This window comes from Lepidochelys olivacea (assembly GCF_965140295.1).
Source record: "Lepidochelys olivacea isolate rLepOli2 genome assembly, chromosome: 8".
Taxonomy (NCBI): Eukaryota; Metazoa; Chordata; order Testudines; family Cheloniidae; genus Lepidochelys; species Lepidochelys olivacea.
In genome coordinates this window covers 49,511,110-49,536,356 of record NC_140418.1, presented here as the reverse complement: position 1 = coordinate 49,536,356, position 25,247 = coordinate 49,511,110, and the positions used below count along the sequence as shown (strand labels likewise).

The 25,247-nt window shown below is 42.6% G+C and overlaps 1 protein-coding gene across 2 annotated transcripts in view; it reads right to left on the bottom strand.

Annotated features, from left to right (window-relative positions):
• RABGAP1L (RAB GTPase activating protein 1 like) overlaps positions 1-25,247 on the bottom strand; it is a 528,106-nt gene that overhangs the window by 197,125 nt on the left and 305,734 nt on the right. For both annotated transcript variants that reach the window (XM_084635917.1, XM_084635918.1), the window contains exon 14: positions 6,271-6,384. In XM_084635917.1, the coding sequence (XP_084492043.1) occupies positions 6,271-6,384 (114 nt within the window). The remainder of the gene's footprint in view (positions 1-6,270; positions 6,385-25,247) is intronic.

Sequence of the window (25,247 nt, the reverse complement as noted above, 5' to 3'; positions counted from 1 at the left end):
AAATGGCCGGTAATGGAGAATCCACCACAACCCTTGGTAAACTGTTTCAGTGATTAATTACCTTCCCTGTTAAAATGTATGCCTTATTTTCAGTCTAAATTTGTCTAGCTTCAACTTCCATACACTTGATCTTGTTATACCTTCACTACCTTGAAGAATCTTGTACTATCGCATTTCTGTTTCCCATGTAGGTACTTATAGACTGATCAAGTCACCCCTTAAACTTCTCTTTGATAAGTTAAATAAACTGAGCTCCTTGAGACTATTACTGGAAGGCATGTTTCTCATTCCTTTCATCATTCTTGTGACTCTTCTCTGAACCCTCTCCAATTTATCAACATCTTCCTTCAATTGTGGACACCAGAACTGGACACAGTATTCCAGTAGAGATAACACTGGTGCCAAATACAGATGTAATACATAACTTCTGTACTCCTACCCAATTTTCCAGATTATACATCTAAACATCACACTAGCCCTTTGACCACAGCATCACACTGGGAGCTTATGTTCAGCTGATTATCTACCAGGATCACCAAGTCTTTGTCAGAGTCTCTGCTTCCCAGGATAAAATACTGCATCCTGTAATTACGGTCTGTATTCTTTTTTCTTAGATGTATGAATTTGGCCATACCAAAATGCATATTTGCATGCACCCAGCTTACCAAGCAATCCAGATCACTCTGAACCAGTGACCTGTCCTCTTTATTATTTACCAGTTATGACAAAGTTCCTCCTCTGCCTTGGTGGGTTCTGCGCTTTCCGGCAGATTTGCTTGCCTCAGAGGTTCACAGCAGCCCTCAGTTTGGCCACTTTTGCCACTGACACAAACCTGCCATTCACTCAGTTAATCTCATCACTGGCCAAGATGGGGGAAAGGGAGGAGAACAATCCCCACAGTCTGTGTTGTCCCACCTAGTGGGTCGGAGACAGGCCAGAGGCCTTCCCCTCTGATATGACTCTCAGTCCGGGTCAGCTTCTCTTATGTTAAATAAGGAGTTGGGAGAATAGGGGGAACCCTGGCCCGCACTCTACTCTGGGTTCCAGCCCAGGGCCCTGTGGATCACAGCTGTGTACAACGTCTCCTGTAACAGCAGTGTGACAACTACAACTCCCTGGGCCACTTCCCCATGACCTTCCCCCATCACCTTGTTTGTCCTCACTGCAGGACCTTCTTCCTGATGGTGTTTGTATTCCTCAGTCCTCCAGCAGCACGTCCTCTCACTCCCAGTTCCTTATGCACCTCTCCCTAACTGAAGGGAGGTCTTTCTTTTAACCAGGTGCCCTGATTAGCCTACCTGCCTTAATTGGTTCTAGTAGCTTCCTAATTGGCTCCAGGTGTCCTAAGTAGCCTGTTTGCCTTAATTGGTCCCAGCAGATTCCTGATTGTTCTGGAATAGTCCCTGTTATTTTACATGGGAAAAGGGACCTGCTTAATGTGGGGCTAATGTATCTACCTTTCACCACTCTCCTGTAGCCATCTGGCCTGACCCTGTCACACACTCCAATCTTTGTGTCATCTGAAAACTTAATAAATAATGATTTTATGTTTTCTACCAGATCATTAATAAAAACTATATCGATTAATCGCAGTTAACTCACACAGTTAACTCAAAAAATTAATTGCAATTAAAAAAAATTATCACAATTAATCGCAGTTTTAATCGCACTGTTAAACAGTAGAATACCAATTTAAATTTATTAAAGATTTTGGATGTCTTTACATTTTCATATTATATATATATATAGTATTCTGTGTTATAATTGAAATCAAAATGTATATTATTTTATCACAAACATTTGCACTGTAAAAATGATAAAAGAAATAGTGCTTTTCAGTTCTCCTCCTACAAATATTGTAGCACAATCACTGTTGTGTACATGCAATTTACAAATGTAGATTTTTTTGTTACATAACTGCACTCAAAAACAAAACAATGTAAAACTTCAGAGCCTACAAGTCCACTCAGTCCGACTTCTTGTTCAGCCAATCGCTCAGACAAACAAGTTTGTTTACATTTACAGGAGATAATGCTGCCTCCTCCTTATTTACAATGTCACCAGAAAGCGAGAACAGGCATTTGCATAGCATGTTTGTAGCCGGTATTGAAAGGTATTCATGTGCCAGGTATGCTAAACATTTGTATGCCCCTTCATGCTTCGGCCACCATTCCAGGGGACATGCTTCCATGCTGATGGCGCTCATCAGAAAAATAATGCGTTAATTAAATTTGTGACTGAACTCCTTGGTGGAGAATTGTATGTCCCCTGGTGTGTTTTACCCGCATTCTGCCATATATTTCATGTTATAGCAGTCTCGCATGATGACCCAGCACACGTTCATTTTAAGAACACTTTCACTGCAGATTTGACAAAACGCAAAGACGCTATAATTTGAGATTTCTAAAGATAGCTACAGCACTCGACCCTAGGTTTAAACATCTGAAGTGCCAAAATCTGAGAGGGACGAAATGTGGAGCATGCTTTTGGAAGTCTTAATAGAGCAACATTCTGATGCAGAAACTACAGAACCTGAACCATCAAAAAAGAAAATCAACCTTCTGCTGGTGGCATTTGACTCAGATAATGAAAATGAACATGCATCAGTCCACAATGCTTTGGATTGTTATCAATCAGAACCCATCATCAGCATGAACGCATGTGCCCTGGAATGGTGGTTGAAGCATGGAGGGACATATGAATCTTTAGCGCATCTGGTCTGTAAATATCTTGCGACGCCGGCTGCAACAGTGCCATGAGAACTCTTGTTCTCATTGTAAACAAGAAGTAGGCAGCATTATCTCCTGAAAATGTAAACAAATTTGTTTGTCTGAGCGATTGGCTGAACAAGAAGTAGGACTGAGTGGACTTGCAGGCTCTAAAATCTTCCATCGTTTTATTTTTGAATGCTTCTTTTTTTTTAACATAATTCTACATTTGTAAGTTCATCTTTCATGATAAAGAGATTGCACTACAGTACTTGTATTACATCAACTGAATATTACATCAACTATTTCTTTTGGTTTTTTTTACAGTGCAAATACTTGTAATCAAAAATAAATATAAAGTGAGCACTGTACACTTTATATTCTGTGCTGTAATTGAAATAAATAATTTGAAAATATAGAAAACATCCAAAACTATTTAAATAGATGGTATTCTATTATTGTTAAACAGTGCGATTAATCGTGATTACATTTTTTAAATCGCCTGACAGAGCTAATAAAAACATTAAATAGCCTTGGGCCAAGAACTGATCACTGCAGGACCCCGCTAGAAACACTGATGATGATTCCCCATTTATAATCACATGTTCAGACCTATCACTTAGCCATATTTAATCCATTTGAGATATGTTGGAGTTTTTTGGGCATTGTTCTAGTTTCTTCATTATAATGTTGTGTGGGACCAAGTCAAATACTATTCCCTTTTTATCAACCAACTTTATAATCTCATCCAAAAAAAGGTATCAAATTAGTTTGACAAGATCTATTTGCCACAAAACCATGCTGATTGACATTAATATGTTACTCTTCTTTAATTATTAATCGAGTCCTGTATCAGTAATTTCAACATTTTTCCCCAAGATTAATTTCAGGCTGACAGACATGTAATAACTCAGGTCATCCTGTTTATCCTTTTTAAATACTGGCACATTAGGTTTCTTCTAGTCCTTTGGAACTGTCCCAAGATGCATTCAAAAGCAATATTAACACTTCAGTGATCTCCTTGGCCAGCTCTTTTAAAACTCTTTAATACAAATTATCTGGACCTGATCATTTTAAAATGTCTAAATTTAGTAGCTGATGTTTAACTTCTTACTAAATTACTGTTGGAATGGAAAGAATTTCACCATCATCATATAATTTGAATATATCATCCAGCTATTTCCCAAATACAGAACAGAAATATTAATTGAACACTTCTACCTTTCTGCATTATTATAGACAATTCTACCATTTCTGTCTAGTAATGAAATGGAGGATGAGACATGTAACGGGGAGAGGGAAGGGGAGTGCCAGAGGCAGTGCTCAGGCAGTTATTCATTCTGCACACCAAAAAAAATTAAAGGGAATACTGGATGCAACCCCCACGCCCTTGCAAAAGTGGTCCCTAGGAAAAGGTGCCAGCCCCGTCTTTGGGAGCATGGATCACTATGTCAGAGGTCCCCCATTGATGCCAACCCAGCAAAAGTCTTTGTGGGGGCACAGGTTGTCACTACTGCCCCCCACCCCATCCTTATAAAAGGAGGGAGACACGATTACCACACCTGTGGCTGCCTACCGGAGTAGGTATATATTGTTTAAAGCAGAAATTTAAGATCTCTTGGGGTGTAAAATATGAAGTGTGTGTGAAATTTGTCAGTTGCTCAGTGACTTATATAAATATTTGGGGGATGGACTCCTCCCCAACCCACAGAACACCTGCACAGCCACTACATTTCTCATACACAGTGAAGTTTTGGCAAGCGGATCCATAACGTTTGTAAATCTACTGGTTATCCAGCCATCCCATCTAGACCCACGTACAACTCCACTCTGACCTGTCCTGGAGATAACTGCCAAAGAATGCAGCACTCCCTGCATGGCCTCTCTTTGGCCTGTTCCCCATGCAGCAGAATCATAGCTCTCTTGCTGTGGTTTGGGCTTTGCAAACCTGTGAAAGGGGCAGACGCGAGCCTCCTGTTTTTGGTAATTGGATAAAATCAAAGATTGTAAAGGAAAAGACCCTTGTACAGGTTACAATTGGTTACACTAAATCAGATCTCAGAAGGTTTTTTGTTTTGTTTTTTTTTTCTGTGTATCACAGGGGTTGACAAACTACGACTCGTGGCCAGCCGTTTTAATCCGGCCCTCGAGCTCCTGCTGAGGAGTGGGGTCTGGGGCTTGCCCCGCGCCAGCCGGAGAGCAGGGTTGTGGGCCACGCCACGCAGCTCCCAGAAGTAGCAGCGTGGCCCCCCGCTCCAGCTCCTATGCTTAGTGGCAGTCAGGGGCCTCTGCTCTTCATGCTGCCCCCATCCCAAGCAGCACCCCTACAGCTTCCATTGGCCAGGAACTGCAGCCAATGGGAGCTGCAAGGGCTGTGCCTTCAGATGGGGCAGCGTGCAGAACCACCGGGCTGCGTGCAGAGCCACCTGGCTATGCCTCCACATAGGAGCCAGAGAAGGGACATGCCGCTGCTTCCGAGAGCCGCTTAAGATAAGCGCCGCTCACAGCCTGCACCCCTGAGCCTCTCCCTGCGCCCCAACCCCCTTTCCCCTCCCATCCTCTGAACCCGTCGATCCCAGCCCAGAGCACCCTGGAGCTGCACCCCCCAACCAGAGCCCTCACACCGTCCCGCATCTCAACCCCTATATTGTGAATATTCATGGCCTGCCATAATATTTCTATTTCCAAATGTGGCCCTCAGGCCAAAAAGTTTGTCCACCCCTAGTGTATCAGCTCAAATTGCACGTTGAAAGTCATAGGATAGCCAGTAACTGACTATTTTAGGGCAGACATGTCAGTTTGCAATAGGATACATAAACTTGCAAGAAGCCATTCGATGAGATATAACTCAACATAACTAATAATCCCACAGCTTCACTAAAATAATTCCTGCTGACAAAAAGAAAATCTAATCTAATCTTATTTCCCATCCCTGGCTGAAAATCACGATGGTGGGAGAACATAACTGATCTAGCCGTGATACCCCACTTCGCGCATCTCTCCACTGTGGCAGGTCTGTTTTTTGTGCCTGGGAACAAGTTACTTCACTTAGTGCCTAAGCTTCTTCATCTGTAAAATGGAGCTGATGATACCCTCCTCCATCAAGTGCTTTGAGATGTATGAGTGAAAGTGCTACATAAGAGTTAAGTGTTGTTTGTTATCTGAGTAGCTGCTTCAGGGAGGCTTTTTGCTATTGTCACTGCAGAACTGGCTGTGAAGGCTCATCCTGCCCTGGCAGCTCTCTACTTCAGACCAAGTGACAAAGCTCAGTTGCCTTGTGCCTCTACTGTGACAGACCTATGAGACTGCACTGCCCATCAGCAAAGCTGACTTGAGTTCATAATATTCCCACAGTCTCACTTGGGAAGATACAGAGTATGAAGTTACAAGATCTATTTTAGTAGGTCTAATCCTGAGGAACACTGAAATTACATCTGTAATTCAAAATAAGTTTTAAGATCTTACTGACCACTGATTTGAACCAGACCAAAGTTACAAGAAGGGAGTAAAATTACAGCAAAATCTCAAACATTTTTTTTTAACTGAAAAAAACTGACCATACCTTACATATCTTGTATAGCGATTCCTGCCCGTCTCCTCCTGTGTCTTTGAAATAGTCATGTGCTGGAAATGTTCGATGAATGTCTCGTGTAATGACGCTCTCCTGGGCAGAATCCTAATGAGAGAGAAAAAAATACTATTAGCACAGTTACAGTATAATTCAATATGCAGAATGTAAAATTATATCTGCAGTCAACATGGGTAAATGCCTTACTGACTCATCCCCCAAAAATGCACTTAAAAAAACCTCAATTCCAATAACCAGTTGACAGCTGCTTTAGTAAGAGCAACGTGGCAAGTTTTTCTTCCTCCAGGCTTAGGGTCCAAAAAGCTTAAACTCTGGTAGCACTTTAAGGAAATGGTTAGTCATTTAATTGTAGTTGCTTTTCCCCTGGAAATATTGCGTACTATATCCCTCTGAATATCAAGAAAACAGAGTCAGACTGCCTCGAGCAACCTTACAGATGCATTTCTTCAAAACGTATCAAGCCAACAGCAAAACTGTGCTAATTACAAATTAAAACTAGTAGTTTGAACCTGGCTATCTGAAAATACTTAAAATTGACCATTTAATGCTCTCAAGAAAAAAAAAACAAAAAACAGAAAATGCTATTATACTAGTATCCATAATGGCCACACACAACTATTCATCTTGCCTCTCTCAGAACAGCAAAAGGAAAGAATAAGTGATTGTCAGACAAGTCCATACTTTCCCTTGCTACCAGTAACCTCTTTAATTCAGCTGAATTTTCATGCTGTCTAGTAATTAGATCTTTCTCTGTGTGCAAAAGGAAGCAGACTGCTTGGAAAGCTATGTGTCTGTCAAAAAACATCCAAATTATTGCAAATCAATCCTGGGAACTGGGAACAATCCTCTGTATAAATCCATGGTACACCCACATCTTGAATATTGCATGGATATGTGGTCACCCCATCTCAAAAAAGATATATTGGAATTGGAATCCTTACAACAGCAGTTTCACATCTTTGAAAAGGGAATTCCCAGATTTTCATTGGTGCTCATCACTTGTTTCCAGTTCTGAAGGTCCAGAGATATTGATCTTTGAAGTGGACACTTTTAGATATTAAAAGGCTACTTTAGGACACTTTCAGAAGGTTTTATGGCTCCCTCTGAGCCCCACAGAGTTGAGAAAGAGTAACTAAGGCATCTGGCTTTACAGGCTCAGGAATATGAAAAATAATCTCAACATATTTTGTTAAAATTCCCTAAAATATTTGTAAATGTGACACACACACAATATATAAAGATGTGGTGTAGTATAAAGGTTTTGTCAGCACTGGCTTGGAATGACAACATGTCTTTGCCACTTGTGAATATGGCTTTCCCAAACTCATGCCTCAATAAAACTTTACACCACACAATCCTGTACTCACATTCTCTCACTCCCTTTCCTCTCCACATTCTCCACATTTTTATATAAAAATATATAAAATTGACGCAGCATGTACATAATCCCACACAATTCCAGCTTCACAATCAACTATTTTAAAAATTCAATAGTCCTTTTCCTTTTAAAATATCTCACATTAGAATTTGTATGTCACACGTTGGAGTTTTGTGTATTGAGTGAAAGATTTTTTTTTTGTGAAGTTCAGTTCAGCTTCTTTCCATAAATAGACCATCTCTTAATTATCATAATCTTTTATTCATCTGGGAGTATAAAATGCACCAATCTTAATTAAAAGAGAGACAGGAATTGAGAAAAAGCAGAAGGGGCTATTCCTGGGAGGCTTTTTAACAGAGTTAGATACTTGGATGAAGAGAATGGTTAGGTTAGCCCAATAAATACACTGGTCAATTTAGTTCTGTAGTATGCTACCTTAGTCTCAAACATATTAACTGCTGTCATAGCAAAAATAGCTTGTACTGGCATTAGAACATAATAGTCTTGCTAGATATGAGCCCAAACCAAAACCTTAGATCTGAACAGCCCTGAACTTCGGAGAATTCAAACCTGCCTATGAAGTGTGTGTCCTAGGCCCACCTCTGACCATTACAATACTGTGGGCTATTAATTCACCTTTTTTCAAGACGGTAAAAATCTTTATTTCATCCAACTGTCTCCCACTGTCCTCAGACTGTTTTCTGGCCAAGATTTTCAAAAACAAGTGATTTTGATTTATAGGCACCCAAACTGAAATACTGTAAATGGATCAATTTTCAGAAAGTGATGAACACCTCTCCTCTGAAAATGTGGCTCCTTAAAAGACCCTCAGTTTGGGAACCCAAAATTACCAGTCATTTAAAAAATCTTGGCTTCTAGGTATTATAACAGCTTGCCGTTAAGGAGGTGGATCGTTTTCATATGGAGGAAGTCTGGATTTGGATTGGTCCTGAGTAAAACTGACAAATTCAAATTAGATCCAATTTTTTTTTTTTTTTTAAAACAGCGAGGGTGATTAACCAATGGACAAACTACCAAGGAAAGTGGTTGATATCCATTTCTTGATGTCTTCAGATCAACAGCAGACGCCTTTCTGGAAAATATGTTTTCCTGCACCCCAACCCCTTGCCGCACCCCGCACCCTTCCTGTACCCCAACCCCCTGTCCTCAGCCCCCCCCCGCACTCCAACCCCCTGCCCTGAGCCCCTGCTGCACTTCACACCCCTCCTGCACCACAACCTCCTGCCCTGAGCCCCCTGCTGCACCCACACCCCTCCCTTACCCCAACCCCCTGCCCTGAGCCCCCTCCTGCACCCCAACCCCTTGTCCTGAGCCCCCTCGTACATCCCACACCCCTCCTCTGCCCCAACCCCTTGCCCTGAGCCCCTTCCTGCACACCACACCCCCTCACCATACCCCGCACTCCCTCCTGCACCCCAGCCCCCTGCCCCAGCCCTACATTCATGGCCCTGCATGCAATTTCCCCACCCAGATGTGGCCCTTGGGCCAAAAAGTTTGCCCACCCCTGCTCTAGGCCTAGAGCTACTGTCAAGGCTCTTTCCCCACTCTGAACTCTAGGGTACAGATGTGGGGACCTGCATGAAAACCTCCTAAGCTTATTTTAACCATCTTAGGTTAAAACTTCCCCAAGGTACAAACTATTTTCCTTCTTCCCTTGGACTTTATTGCTGCCACCACCAAGTGTCTAACAGATATATAACCGGGAAAGAGCCCGCTTGGAAACGTCTTTACCCACAAACTCCTCCCCAAACCCTACACCCCCTTTCCTGCGGAAGACTTGATAAAAATCCTCACCAATTTGCATAGGTGAACACAGACCCAAACCCTTGGATCTTAAGAACAAGGAAAAAGCAATCAGGTACTTAAAAGAATAATTTTAATAGAAGAAAAAGTAAAAGAATCACCTCTGTAAAATCAGGATGGTAAATACCTTACAGGGTAATCAGATTCGAAACAAAGAGAACCCCTCTAGGCAAAACCTTAAGTTACAAAAAGACACAAAAACAGGAACATCCATTCCATTCAGCAGAGTATTTTATCAGCCATTTAAACAAAACAGAATCTAACGCATATCTAGCTAGATTACTTACTAAGTTCTAAGACTCCGTTCCTGTTCTGTTCCCAGCAAAAGCATCACACAGACAGAGAGAACTTTTGTTTCTCCCCTCGCCTGCTCCCACCCCCGCCCGCCCACCCCCCCGCCTCCAGCTTTGAAAGTATCTTGTCTCCTCATTGGTCATCTTGGTCAGGTACCAGCGAGATTATCCTAGCTTCTTAACCCTTTACAGGTGAAAGGGTTTTTCCTCTGGCCAGGAGGGATTTTAAAGGTGTTTACCCTTCCCTTTATATTTATGACAGCTACTTATACTCAGATCCACCTACCATATTGTAACGTACATCGCCCACTGCACATCCATCTCTGAATTTGGCCCAATAGAGTCTAAACATAAGTGCAATTTAAGGAATTTAGGATGGTATACACTGAGGAGCTAGAAGAGGAGGAGGGGGTTAGAAAAGAAAACAACAGAGGATATAACAATCCATATGTGAAAGCAGACTGCACCTTACTTTAATTTACAATGTCTCACCACTGCTTCCTGATACTCAGCGTGTACTTACACCAGCTCTTCCTTCGAGATTAGTAAACTGGTCTGAGAAAGTAACCTATACCACCCTTATACATCACATGTGAATTTCACAAGAATGCTGTGAAAGTAAACACTAGCATTGCAAAACATGTCCTCATCTGGAGTAATGTACAAGTACTGGTCACTCATTCGCAAAAAGGATATTGCAGGATTACAGAGGATTTAGAGAGGAGTGACAAGAATCATCAAGAGCATGTGAAAAAAAAGAAATTGTAAAGCTTAGGATTGTTTACCTTTGTGAACTATATAAAATAAGAAATGGCCTAGAGAAGATTCAATGAGAACCTCTGTTCTCCCTGTCTCATAACATAAGAACAAAGGGACATTTAACAAAATTCAAAGGTCAGAAATTCAAAACAGATAAATGAAAATATGTTTTCACACAATAAGAATGGCCATACTGGGTTAGACCAAAGATCCATCCAGCCCAGTATCCTGTCTACTGACAGTGGCCAATGCCAGGTGCCCTAGGGGCAGTGAAACTAACAGGTAATGATCAAGTGATCTCTCTCCTACCATCCATCTCCACCCACTGACAAACAGAGGCTAGGGACACCATTCCTTACCCATCCTGGCTAATAGCTATTAATGGACTTAACCTCCATGAATTTATCTAGTTCTCTTTTAAACCCTGTTATAGTCCTAGCCTTCACAACCTCTTCAGGCAAGGAGTTCCACAGGTTGACTGTGCGCTGTGTGAAGAAGAACTTCCTTTTATTTGTTGCTCCATGCATAATTAGGCAGTGGAATTCACTGCCACAGGAAGTCACTGGGGCAAGGAACTTAGCACAATTGAAAGACATTTGAATATTTATATGGAAATCAAGAAAAGAACTATAATTAGTAACAAACATTTTGGAAGGGATATTAAGACAATCTCTAACTATCAGAGCTCAGAATAGGACCTAATGTGGGACACAAATACCACCACATCTGCTTACAGTGGGCTTTCCTTAACTTTTCTCTGGCATATCTGGTGCTCACTTCTGGCAGAGACGGGATAGCAGACCAGATGGACTTTCGTTCTGATCCAGTCTGGCAATTCCTACATTCCAAAGAACTTTGCAAAATACAAAATTATAATACTAATAGTTTAAAAGAGCTAAATACATATGTAGATACTGTTCCATGCTTGTCCATTTTTCAGAACAAAAAAAGAAGGTAATATGCAGAGTTCAAAGGGGTCAGGTAACACCTGGTCAGACCCAGAGAAAAGTTACCATCCAGCTAAAAGATTAGGTGAATTTTAATTTTTTTCCTCTGTAAACATTCATTACACTATTAGAGCGGATACAATACAATCAATAATGCAACATTTCTTCAAAAAAACCCGACAACCCTTTACTCTGCCTGAGTTTTTCTTCATTCTTTCCTTTTTCTCTCTCTATTCTGCACTCTCTCTTTTTTCTGCTACATACTGATACATTTAGTCTGTCTCAATCTGTTTGGTCTTTCAAAAAAAACAACAAACCCCACAGGTTCCATTTGCTTCAAGGCATTGAGTGCCCGATGGTCAGCTTGTCCCATTGTGATGGAGTACTGTAAATTTAAAAAAAGAAAAGGAGTACTTGTGGCACCTTAGAGACTAACCAATTTATTTGAGCATGAGCTTTCGTGAGCTACAGCTCACTTCATCCGATGAAGTGAGCTGTAGCTCACGAAAGCTCATGCTCAAATAAATTGGTTAGTCTCTAAGGTGCCACAAGTACTCCTTTTCTTTTTGCGAATACAGACTAACACGGCTGTTATTCTGAAACCTGTATATTTAAAGTGGTCATTAAAAGCTTATCAAGGAGTCTCTTGAAGTTGCATGCAGAAGACAAAGACACTGTATATCAGAGAGAGTTTCTGCCTGTGGCATAGGTAAGTTGGAGGTGTGGTTTGAAAAAAAAAGGTGGTTGTCTGTCCACTGGAAGTTACCCAGACCATGATGTGCATACTCAGTGTCATTCAACATTTCTTACAGGCATAAAGGTGTAGCAGCCTCTAGTTCTTCTGGAAGGCTCTTTTCTACTTCTACTTTCCTTATTTTTACATGATTCTGTGGCAGTGAGATTCTGAATGGCTGCTATTGGGAACCATAAGAAATCTAATTATAAAAAATAAACAGATGACAATCCTGCACTACTTATTATTATTATTTATTTGTATTACTGTAGTGCTTCTTGCTAAATATTTTATATTTTGCTCTCATGCTGCTTCCATTAGCTGGGCGTTGGGATTGCTTCATTCCATTATAAGGTATTGATTTGATTCATTAAGCTGATGATTTTACTTAGTAAAGAATCAGCAAATATTACTGAAAAGTTCAAGTGACTACACTGGAGACAGAGTTAAGAAACTTTGGTTTAAGACTGCAAAAGGAAAACTGAGGGCATGGAGATAAATGATTGAGAGTTCCACTCTCACTCTTAATGAGAATACCATGGCTGTAAACCACTGAGAAAGTTAATTGAAGGCTACTCTTGCGGTTAAAGCACTGGTCTGAGTCAGAATACTCCTGACTGTGCCATTGACTCATTGTGCCACTCTGGGCAAGTCACTTCACATCCAATTAGCCACCTTAACTCACAATAAATAGTACCTTACTTCCCTGATATCAGATTACTGCAGAGTACCGATTTCTGATTAATTGCAAGAGTATGGCAAAGGTGATAGATTTGGGCTTTTACTTCCTATGCACGTCAGTTTCTTCATCTATATATTGGTAGTGTTGCAGGGCTTATCAAGTTTTATAAGGCTCTTTGAGAGCTCCACTGGAAGACATTATATAAGGGGAAAGTATTTTTATTGCTCCAGAAGACGACTTCAGTCAAATAAAAAGAGGTTAAGGTCATTAAAGTGAGGGTATTTTTTTAAACATGTTTATTCAACAGACTGAGGCTGTTCAACTGGCTGTTATGTGTGTTCCGAAATTAAACCTAGTTTTGGAGATAAGAAGACCAGTGTAAATAGTTAAGATTTCAAGGAACTGCTGCTCTCCAGAGTTGGCTTATTTTTCACTTGCAAGTTGAGCGACTCCAGCTCTGAGGAATGGCCCTAATAAAATTCAGTTTAATAGGCCTTCAAATGCATGGCAGCCACTAACATTTGTACTGCCTGCTGCTAGCAAAATATTAATATTTGATGTTACAGCATTTTCATTTTAGAAGTCTATTAAGCTCGTGTCTTCAGTGTTTCTGGATTTTGTCATGGAACTGCATTCTTTAAGGTTTACACAGACTGAAAGAGTTGCTGATAGACTGATTTTAAAATATGTTTTATCTGCACATAGTGATCCTTATCAAAAGGAGACACGAGCCTTTTTGTATTTTTTGTTTCTACCTTTCTAGGACAGCTTAGTTTCCCCAATAATCCAAGCAGAAACGCTACAGAACTATTTTCAGTCGACTGGGTATCTTATTCCAACCCATAAGGATACCCAGCTGATCTCCAGTGCTAGGCATACAGTACAGCAAGCATTCTGATACCCCGAATATATTCCTGTCAATATTTGCCATCACAACATTGCTTTTTCAGTCCCCTAATTTGGAAACAGACAAGTTATTCTGAAACATCTTCTACTCTCTTGAATCCACCCTTCTCTCAGAATGGTTAAGGATCAACAATCCCATTAAAGGTTAGAGTAAGCTCTGTACAACGACAAGAAGGTACACTGACAGGAGATCAGTTAGAAATTTTTTGGATAAAGGGAAGAATTATTTGGAGTCTATCATCTTTGCATTTTATAGAAGAAAATCCAGTATCAGTGGTGGCCTGGTGTTTATGTGTTGGATTGGCAGTTCTTTGCATTACTTGGCAGTGACATTGGCTTTGGAAGAAAAGTAAGACTCCAGCTCCTTAGGATGGTGGAATTTTGCTGCAATGTTCTTTCAACATCACTTGTCAGCCAACTCCAAAAACAGTTTTTACTCTCCTCTGTGGGAGAACATGCATCCCAAGAGATGAAAGGTGGTCTTGTGGTTAAGGAACAGAAATGGGAATCAGAGAATATGCCTTCTAGTCCTGGTTCTGACGCAACCTGTTAGACCTCTGCATAGGCTGACTGCTGCATATTAGCTTCTGTACATCAGTTCCCTCAATTCTAAAACTGGGGTGATAACACTCACAGGGAAAGTAATTCATGTGTTTAAATCATCTTGATACATTAGATGGAAGCCACTATAAAGGTGCAGAGCATTATTCTTAAACTACCAATACTCAGCATCTCTGTAATGCTAACTAACATTAGCCCTAGAAAGCAGTCATCTGTGACCCAGAGAATACACAGGAGTCATAATAATGACCAAATAGTGGCAAGGGAGGACTGGGGAAAACAGATACTCTTCCCTTAAGTTCCTTTCAAACTATATCTATCAGTTTGCTATTCAGGGTGGAATGATTTAAATCAAAGTGATTTAAATCACCAATTTTAATCATGATCTAAAACAGCAATCAGGAAACCTTGTTTAAATCACCGACTTCAATCTTGTTTTGCATTTGTACTTTTTAGTTATCTTCCTGAAGAAATGTTATTTTGATTGGTTGGCATAATTTGGTACTTTTTGCTAACCAGGAGGATACACTGTAATTATACACATGCTTAACAGGTTTTTATTCAGTTAGGATATGGTGAACGATGCATATCATATTTACTCATGTGGGGTGAGAAACTGTGGGGAAGAGATCTCAAGATTGATGCAAAAATGATATTAATAGAATTATTATAACAAAATATTTTTAAATAATTACAAACTTGTTTGCACCTTTACTGACGATTAAGATAGAGCTACAAGAACATTATAGACATGCTGCTTGGAAATATAACACTGCATATGTTTAACTAGTTATGTTACAAAATGTTAAAGCTAATCAAAGAAATTCCAGAAGGTTTATGCCTCTATCTTCCAAGGACAACCACACTTCAAGACAACAGACCCTGTAAAACACAAACGTTTTAAACAGAGACCTAACTTTAAAAAGGAACGTGCAGTGTGTTATCAGAAAAGACGGTTACCTTTTCTGTAACTGGTGTTCTTCGAGATGTGTTGTTCATGTCCCTTCCATATTAGGTGTGTGTGCTTGCCACATGCACCAGTGCCGGAAGTTTTTTCTTCAGCAGTATCCATAAGGGACTGGCTCTGGCGCCCTCTGGAGTGGCGCCCGCATGTCACGGTATAAGGGGCGCTGTTGGCTCCCCCCACCTTCAGTTCCTTCTTGCCAGAAACTCCGACAGTGGGGAAGGAGGGCAAGTCATGAAATGGACATGAGCAACACATCTCAAAGAACACCAGTCATGGAAAAGGCAACTGTCTTTTCTTCTTCAACTGCTTGCTCATGTCCATTCTATATTAGGTGACTCCCAAGTAGTACCCCTGAAGGCGGGTAGGAGTTCAAGGATGTGTAGATTGAAACGCAGCTCTGCTGAACCGAGGGTCATCTCTGGCCTGCTGAATGATGGCATAATGCATCGTGAACGTGTGGACAAAGGACCACGTCATGGCTCTACAGATGTGCCGGATAGGCATGTGAGCCAGGAAGGCCACCGAGGATGCCTGAGCTCTAGTCGAGTGGTCTCTGACAATCGGTGGCAGTGGGATCCCCACCAGATCATAACAGGTCCGTATACAAGACGTGATCCAGTTAGAAATCCTGTGTGAGGACACCGGAAGGCCCTTCATCCTATCCACTGTGGCGATGAAAAGATGAGTCAACTTATGGAAAGGCTTGGTATGCTCTAGGTAAAAAGCCAAGGCCCTTTGGAAGTCGAGGGTGTGCAGCCACCTCTCCACACTGGTCTTGTGTGGTTTAGGACAGAACACAGGGAAAAAGGAAGATGTCCTGGTTCATATGGAAGGTAGATACCACCTTCGGCAGGAAGGCTGGGTGGGGCCTCAGCTGGACCTTGTCTTTGTAGAAGACATGTATCGTGGTTTTGAGGTCAAGGCTTTAATCTCAGAGACTCGCCTCGCTGATATCACCACAAGGAAAGCGACCTTCCATGACAGGTGGGAAAGGGAGCAGGAGCCCAGCGGCTCAAAGGGTGGGCCCGTGAGCCTGCAGAGGACCCAGTTAATATCCCACTGTGGGACAGGGGTCCATACCTGTGGGAAGAGTCTCTTGTGGCCTCTCAAGAATCTGACCATCGTGTCATGAGAAAACGCCATCTGGCCCTGGATCAGTTGGTGAAAAACGGAGATGGCTGTGAGATGCACCCTAATAGAAGACTGTGTCAGGCCCCGGTTCCTCAGATGAAGCAGGTAGTCAAAGATAGAGTGTACGGAAGAGCATGAGGGAGAGATCAAGCCCGACTGGGCAGAGGCGGGTGGCTTATAGCCCTTGGCTCGCTTGTGGAGCTGGTCCTGCCGAGGCTGGTTCCCCTGGCCCTGAAGTTGCTGCAGTTTGAACCGCTTACACACTGGAGCTGGGACGTAGACACTCAGGGTCTTCAGGGTGATGTGGGAGTCCTTGAGGCCGTGCAACTTGTTGTCCGTTTGATACGTAAATAGGGCCCTGCTGTCAAAGGGCAGGTCCTGCAATGACTGCTGGGCCTCGGTGGACAACCCAGAGAGGAGCAGCCAAGAGACTTGCTGCATGGAGAGAGCGGAAGCCATAGTACAGGAAGCAGCAGCAGCATCCGACGCAGCCTGGAGGGCAGCGGTCGTGGCCTCATCGAGGATCGCTCAGAACTCCATCTTGAAAGTCTCAGGGAGCAACCCTTTGAACTTGGCCATGGCTTGCCACATATTAAAATCCTATTGGCCAAGGAGGGCTTGGTGGGTGGCCACACTCAGCTGAAGGCTAGAAGACAAATAAACCTTACATCCAAAGAGATCCAGGCTCCTTGAGTCTTTATTTTTGGGGATGGCCCCGGGTTGTCCTTGCCTCTCCTTATGGTTAGCCGCCTCAACCACAAGGGAATTAGGGGCTGGGTGGGAATATAAGTACTCGTGCCCTTTGGTCGGCAAGAAGTACTTGCATTTGTCCCTTTTAGAGATATGGGCCAGGGAAGAGGGGGTCTGCCACAGGGCATTAGTGATCTTAGTAACCCTTTCATGAAGGGGTAGAGCCACCCTGGCAGGAGCTGAGGAGCAGAGGACGTCAAACAGCATGTCCAAGGGCTCTTCCAATTCCTCTGCCTGAAGTCCCAGGTTAGAAGTGACATTCTTCAAAAGTTCCTGGTGCGCCTTGGCATCGTCTTGAGGAACTGGACGAGGGGGCCCTGTGATAGCCTCATCTGGCAACAACGAGGACAATGCCAGTGCCGTGGCAACCTCCACATCCATTGGTGGTCTAGGAACTTGCTCCCCTAGGTCCTGGACCTGAAGGGTCTTACCCCCCGAAGCCTCAAGTACTGGAGGGGAACAGGATATCGAGGCTGCTGGCTTCTCTGAGGCTCCCAATACTGATCAGGCAGACTGGGAAGGTTGCGTGAACCCTCAAGGGTTCCATGGCTACCATGGCATCGGCCGCTATGCTTGGGGCCATGGGACAGGTTTCGGTGCCAATAATGTAGATGTCAGGGCTTGTCCCACAGACAGGGAACCTCCTCCGAGTCAGAGCTACCAGCAGAGCAGTCAGTCCCAGGCAACCAAGATTGGGTTGAGCGGTGGCTCTTGTCCAAACGGTGCTGGTCGCTGCATCCAGAAGTCGACCAGTCCAAGCAAGACTATCTTGATCAGGCTCTCGGGAACCGACGGCATTTGGTGGATCTGTGGTGGATACCTGGTGATCCACGCCTCTCACTACTCGACCGGTACCAGGACATTGAACGGGATTGGGAGCTACTATGGGCTCGTTGCTGGGAGGATCATCCTGAGTAGGGCGACCTCCTTCTTGGAGACAGGCGATGATGGCCCAGTGATTGGTGGTCTCTGGTGTCCGATCGGTCTCGGGCCCTTGGAGTCAGTCAGGGCTGGTCCTGGAGTTCTTGCCGGGTGGCGCGTGTCTCAGAGGGCCTGCACCAATCTACCAGCGAGGTACGCCTCAAATCCCTTGATTGGTGACCCCAGCATGGGGACTGAAGAGGACTCCGCTGAGCCTGCCTCTCCAGTCCTGAGGCGTGAAAGCTTTAGGTAGGGGAACGCTGGCAGTACGTCCCTCTCGAAGGGAATCGGAACCACTGAGGCGGGTACACAAGCAATGGCATTGGCCTGCAAAAAGCTGAATCATTCATACACATGTGACTTGCCCAGGTGTCTACAAATTCCATCTTATTGCTGTGACTTTGCGCAGAAGAACGAAGGGGTTTCCACCCACAAGAGAGAAAATATAAAAGGCCTTGCAAGCCTCTCCATTTTGTCTTCAGCTGGCTTAAGAGATGGCCGCTCCACCCAAAAGAGATGTCTGAAAGAAACTGGAATAAAAGGACAGTAACTACAGAGGTGTGAGTGATTGCTGGACCCAGACTAGGAAGGAGTCCAGTCTGTGAAAGAAGCTTATTGGAACATTTCTGGGGGTGAGATTTCATCTGTATTCAGTTTCCTACTGAATTAGGCTTAGACTTGTGAATTTTATTTTATTTTGCTTGGTAACTTACTTTGTTCTGTCTGTTATTACTTGGAACCACTTAAATCCTACTTTTTATACTTAATAAAATCACGTTTTGCTTATTAATTAACACAGAGTAGCTGTGCATAGCTCTCTGTCAGTGTTATAGAGGGTGGACAATTTATGAGTTTACCCTGCATGAGCTTTATACAGAGTAAAATGGATTTATTTGGGATTTGGATCCCATTGGGAACTGGGTATCTGGGTGCTAGAGACAGGAGCACTTCTTAAAGCTGTTTTCAGTTAAAGCCTGTAGCTTTGGGGGACGTGGTTCAGACCTGGGTCTGTGTTTGCTGCAGACTAGCATGTCTGGTTCAACAAGAGAGGGTACTGAAGTCCCATGCTGGCAGGGAAAATGGGCTCAGAGGTAGTCTCAGCACATCAGGTGGCAGTCCCAAGAGGGTTTCTGTGACCCAACCCATCACAGAGACTGCAAGGGTCATCGAGTCTAAACCCCTATTAAAAATGTAGGCCTTATTTCCAGCCTGAATTGGTCTAGCTTCACCTTCCAGCTATTGGAGCACGTTGTATTATTCCCTGCTAGATTGAAGAGCCCATTATTAAATATTTGGCCCCCATGTATGTAATTATAGACTGTGATTAAGTCACCTCTTAACCTTCACTTTGCTACGCAAAATAGATCGAGCTCTTTGAGTCTATTATTATAAGGCATGTTTTCCAATCCTTTAATCATTCTCGTGGCTATTCTCTGAATCCTCTCCAATTTATCATTAACATTCTTCTTGAATTGGGGAAACCAGACCTGGACAAAATATTCAAGCACCAATGCCAAATATACAGGTAAAATAATCTCTCCACTCCTACTTCAGATTCCTATTTTTATGCGTCCAAGAATAAAATTTGGATTTGGCCACAGCATCGCACTGGGAGCTCATGTTCAACTGATTATTCACCGCGACCCTCAAATCTTTTTCTGCTTCCCAGGACAGAGTCCCTCATCCTATACATATTGGCTTCATTCTTTGTTCCTAGATGTATAAATTTGCATTTAGCCATATTAAAACACAGATTGTTTGCTTGCACCAAGCTTACTAAGCAATCCAAATGTATGTGAATCAGTAACTTGCCCTCTTCATTATTTACCAGTCCCCCAACTGGGGTATCATCTGAAAACTTTCAGTGATAATTTTGTTTTCTTCCAGATCTTTAACAACAATGTTAAATAACGTAGGGCCAAGAACCAATCCCTTCAGAACCCTACAAGAAACACGCATACAATTATGATTCCCCATTTATAATAGGGTGACTAGATGTCCGGTTTTCGACCACGACATCCAGTCAAAAAGGGATCCTGGTGGCTCCAGACAGCACTGCTGACTGGGCCATTCACTGTCCAGTTGGAGGCGCCGCACCATGGGGCTGGCAGGCTCCCTGCTAGCTCCCGCATGGCTCCCGGAAAGCAGCTGGCATGTTCGGCTCCTAGGCTTAGGGGCAGCCAGGAGGGTCCACGTGTTGCCCTACTCCCCACCCGCAGGCGCATCTCCCATTGGCTGGGTCAGGGCAGGAGATGAACTAGCGCAACTCACGAGTGCTCAGCTGGAGGCTGTTGAGGGGTTGTGGTGTGCACCTCTCCCGCTGCTGCTAGCCCTCTTCTCCTCGTGCTCCTCCTGTGGCTGCTAGGCTTGAGCTGCGGCAAGTGCCCTGCAGCGAACCACAGTCTGTCACCCCATCGCCAGCACCCAGGAGTTTGAGAGGTATGTGTATCTCCATCTCCGAGTGCTGGGAATGGGGCTGCACCCCCATCCCCCTGTCACTGCATCCCTCCCTGTCCCAATCCCCCTCACTGCATCCCTACCCGCCCCAACCCACCCCTGCATCCCATCCTACTCCCCTTACTGCATCCCTCCCCCATCCCATCCCAACCTGCCTGGCCACACCTACCCATCCCAGCCCTGTACCCCTTACAGCGCTCTCCCACCCATCCTCTCCACCTCCCAGAGCTGCCATGTCCCTCACCCCCCACAGCCCTGCACCCCATTCATCTCCATACGCTGCTGCACTCTCATTATGTCCCTATACACCTCTGTACCCCCCACAACCTCATGTACCTGTAGCCTTCTGCTTCCCCTGCATCCCCATCCACCCCACATACCCCCACTCTGCTCTCATCCTTGGTCTCTTTCCCGCCCCATCCTCTCTCCCCCACAATCTTTTCCCCTCCAGCCCACTCTCCTCCCTTCCCGGCTGGGTGATTTAGGCAGCCCCTAAATTGATGAGATAAAATATGTATGTATTCATTTCATAATACATTTTTAAAAGAGAATGAAACTCTAAAAGAAATGTAATATTTCTTAAAAATTAAATGTTGTTGACTAGTACTTGCAGAAGAGCCAATGCATCATACATTTCTCCGGACCTTTGTCAAGCTACATTATAACTCTTTGTTGGAGACTCTCTCTTTTTATGTGTATGTCCAGCACCTACCACCCTGGAGCCCTGATCTTAGCTGGGGTCTCGAGGCACTAAACAACAATTGTAATAATAAATAATGTGGAAGTATATGTGTTAGTGCATGCTAGATGTGTACACATTAATACACGTGTGGGAGTCAGGTTCTACAGATTTATTTATATAGGTATCTGGACAGATGTGCATTTCTGGGGTTGTGCTCTATGGATTTGTATTTGGGCTTCAGGACTGGGCCTTTAATGGACCCATTGCAGCTGTGATAATGTGTGGTCCTAATTCCAAACATAAAACTACAATATAGGCATTTAGGAACTAAAAATTTATTAATTGATCTATCATTTCCACAACTGACTACCACTGACAAATGTGAACTGCAGTCCTTTTTCTCATAGACAGAACAGAATTGTTGCACCAATGTTGCATTATACAAAACCTTTATAAAGATAATGTGACATGAATAAATCCGGTTTTGTACTTGTCAAGAGCAATATCTGACAAGTAATTAAGAAAATAGACCTAAGGGTGGAGCAGAGTCTAACAAGCCTGAAAGCGGTGTGTTTTTCTAGAATTTCACAAAAATATGAAGAAGAAGAAGAAGAAGGGTATAAAAACTCAGAAGTGAGCAGCCCACACTTACACCTTCTGCTACCCAGCTCAAACACAGGTCTCCGCAAGCAAGCTTCCAAAAACAGATTTCAGAGAAAAGGAGTACTTGTGGCACCTTAGAGACTAACAAATTTATTTGAGCATAAGCTTTCGTGAGCTACAGCTCACTTCATCGGATGAAGACTTGAGAAGAAACCAACACAAGTAAAACCTTCCCAAGATTTCAACATGGATTGGTGAGAGGAAATTAACTAAAACACAGCTAAGGGATTATATTTAAAATGTTTTAAATGATTTCTTAGAATACTGAAATGCTGCTGTAACTTAAAAAAACTGCTACATTGATGACATCTTCATCATCTGGAACCATGGAAAAGAAGCCCTTGAGGGATTCCACCATGATTTCAACAATTTCCATCCCATCATCAACCTCAGCCTGGACCAGACCACACAAGAGATCCACTTCCTGGACACTACAGTGCTAATAAGTGATGGTCACATAAACAGCACCCTGTACCGGAAACCTACTGACTGCTATACTTACCTACATGCCTCCAGCTTTCATCCAGACCACACCACATGATCCATCGTCTACAGCCAAGCTCTACGATACAACCGCATTTGCTCCAACCCCTCAGACAGAGACAAACACCTACAAGATCTCTATCAAGCATTCTTACAACTACAATACCCACCTGCTGAAGTGAAGAAACAAATTGACAGAGCAAGAAGAGTACCCAGAAGTTACCTACTACAGGACAGGACAGGCCCAACAAAGAAAATAACAGAACCTTCAGCCCCCAACTAAAACCTCTCCAACGCATCATCAAGGATCTACAACCTATCCTGAAGGACGACCCACCACTCTCACAGATCTTGGGAGACAGGCCAGTCCTTGCTTGGAGACAGCCCCCCAACCTGAAGCAAATACTCACCAGCGACCACACACCACACAACAGAACCACTAACCGAGGAACCTATCCTTGCAACAAAGCCCGTTGCCAACCATGTCCCCATATCTATTCAGGGGACACCATCATAGGGCCTAATCACATCAGCCACACTATCAGAGGTTTGTTCACGTGCACATCTACCAATGTGATACATGCCATCACGTGCCAGCAATGCCCCTCTGCCATGTACATTGGTCAAACTGGACAGTCTCTACGTAAAAGAATAAATGGACACAAATCAGACGTCAAGAATTATAACACTCATAAACCAGTCGGAGAACACTTCAATCTCTCTGGTCACTCGACTGCAGACCTAAAAGTCACAATATTACAACAAAAAAACTTCAGAAACAGACTCCAACAAGAGACTGCTGAATTGGAATTAATTTGCAAACTGGCTTGAATTAGGCTTGAATAAACACTGGGAGTGAATGTGTCATTACACAAAGTAAAACTATTTCTCCATGTTTATTTTGACCCCTACTGTTCCTCACACGTTCTTGTCAACTGCTGGAAATGGCCCACCTTGATTATCACCACAAAAGGGTTTTTTTCTCTCCTGCTGGTAATAGCTCACCTTACCTGATCACTCTTGTTACAGTGTGTATGGTAACACCCATTGTTTCATGTTGTCTGTGTATATAAAATCTCCCTACTGGATTTTCCACTGCATACATCTGATGAAGTGAGCTATAGCTCACGAAAGCTTATGCTCAAATAAATCTGTTAGTCTCTACGGTGCCAGAAGTACTCCTTTTCTTTTTAAAAAACTAAGTTTCTTTTGTTAATCACCAACCAGTTAGACAATGTATTCCTGGAGAGGAGGCTGGGGCTAAACATCGGTAAACAGAAATAGTGAAATGTAACTGGATTTAAGATTCTTACTATTCGTAAATGGCCTATCTTAAGACAGCTCCTTAAATGGCTTCTTCTAAGTAACCACTAATTTAAATTTCTTCTTTGATTTAATAGGATTTAGTTAAAATTCCTTACTTTGCCCAGCTATAAACTGTTTAGATTATTAACAACTAGACAGACTTCACTTGCCCTGACATTATTTTGTCTATGCATAAACAGTTTTAAGTATCTAATAAGATACTAAAATTGAATTCCCAAGAATTTTGGAAAGTAATATATTTTGGTCTAAACTTATCAGGTGAAAAGTGTCCCAAAAGGCAGTTCACTCTCATGTACGTAAACTCTGTTAAAAGTTCCCCAGACAGACATTTGGAAGAGACTGTACCAAAAGGAACCAGTTTATTGTTTGAGTTCAGTCATTTGTGTGGTTTTGTCTAATTCCTTCTTATTATTATTCTTTTTTTTTAAAAAACAACAATCATGGTTAATAACTGTGATTGTTTTACTTGGACTCAATCATAGTATTCCCTAAGACATGTAAAAGAACGCCCGTGATTAAATAGTTAGAACCACGCTCCTGAGCTGGTGGTCAGAGAAACTATTAGTAGAGCCAGCCTACCATTTCTTGTTCTTCTAAACTAAATATTTTTAGTAATTTCAAAAATAAAATTGCCTGGCATCCAACAATTTAAAACTAACCCTTTTGACCCTACATTCATGATTTGTGTCAAGCTGTATTTGGATGGAAATTGGAATTCAATTAAAAATGCATAAAAAAGCATTTTAAATTATTAGTTTAAACATACCTACTTTAATTGTGCTGGATACAGCAGAAAAAAGTTTAGGAAAACATATAAAGATTGAAAATTAACTGATTTATAAAACAAAAGCAGCATTATCTGTAGATTGTGAAATGAATTGCTTGTTGCTGGTCACCATGTCTTTCAAGATTTTAGACGAGTAGATCAGATTCTGTCACACCCCATTGGTATTCACAGATCAGAGGATGAAAACAAGATTTCCTGTGTTTTCAGCACCCTATTGGTTTCTCAACTTTCAATTATCTAGTCATAGAACTGAACTGGTTCAATACACTGGAAAAAAAAATTCTCTCTGCTCCTGCAGAAGAGAGGATACTGCTGTCAAAAGCTGGTTTAGCGCTTCAACAAACTGGGGACCGAGGTTCTTAGCCAGTGACTTCCAACAGTTCAGAAGTCTGATTTTCTTTAAAACTTCAACAGTAAACAAGTATTAACTGAATAATGTTTTTTATTTAATTGAAATTATTTTAGTAGATTATAGTAAATTCATCAAGATTAGAGTCCAACCCAAGAAAAGTGCAAAAAGTCCAAAAAGAGTCCAACCCAAGAAAAGTGGCAGGGGTCATAAAGGAAAATGTTATGGGTTGTGATAGAGGATATGGCATTGAAGAGCACTTTGGAGGGAGCGGACTAGTACAGTGGACCCTATCTGAATGGACAAATATAAGGAAGAAGAGTAATTTTATGCCTTAGCATAGATTGTTAT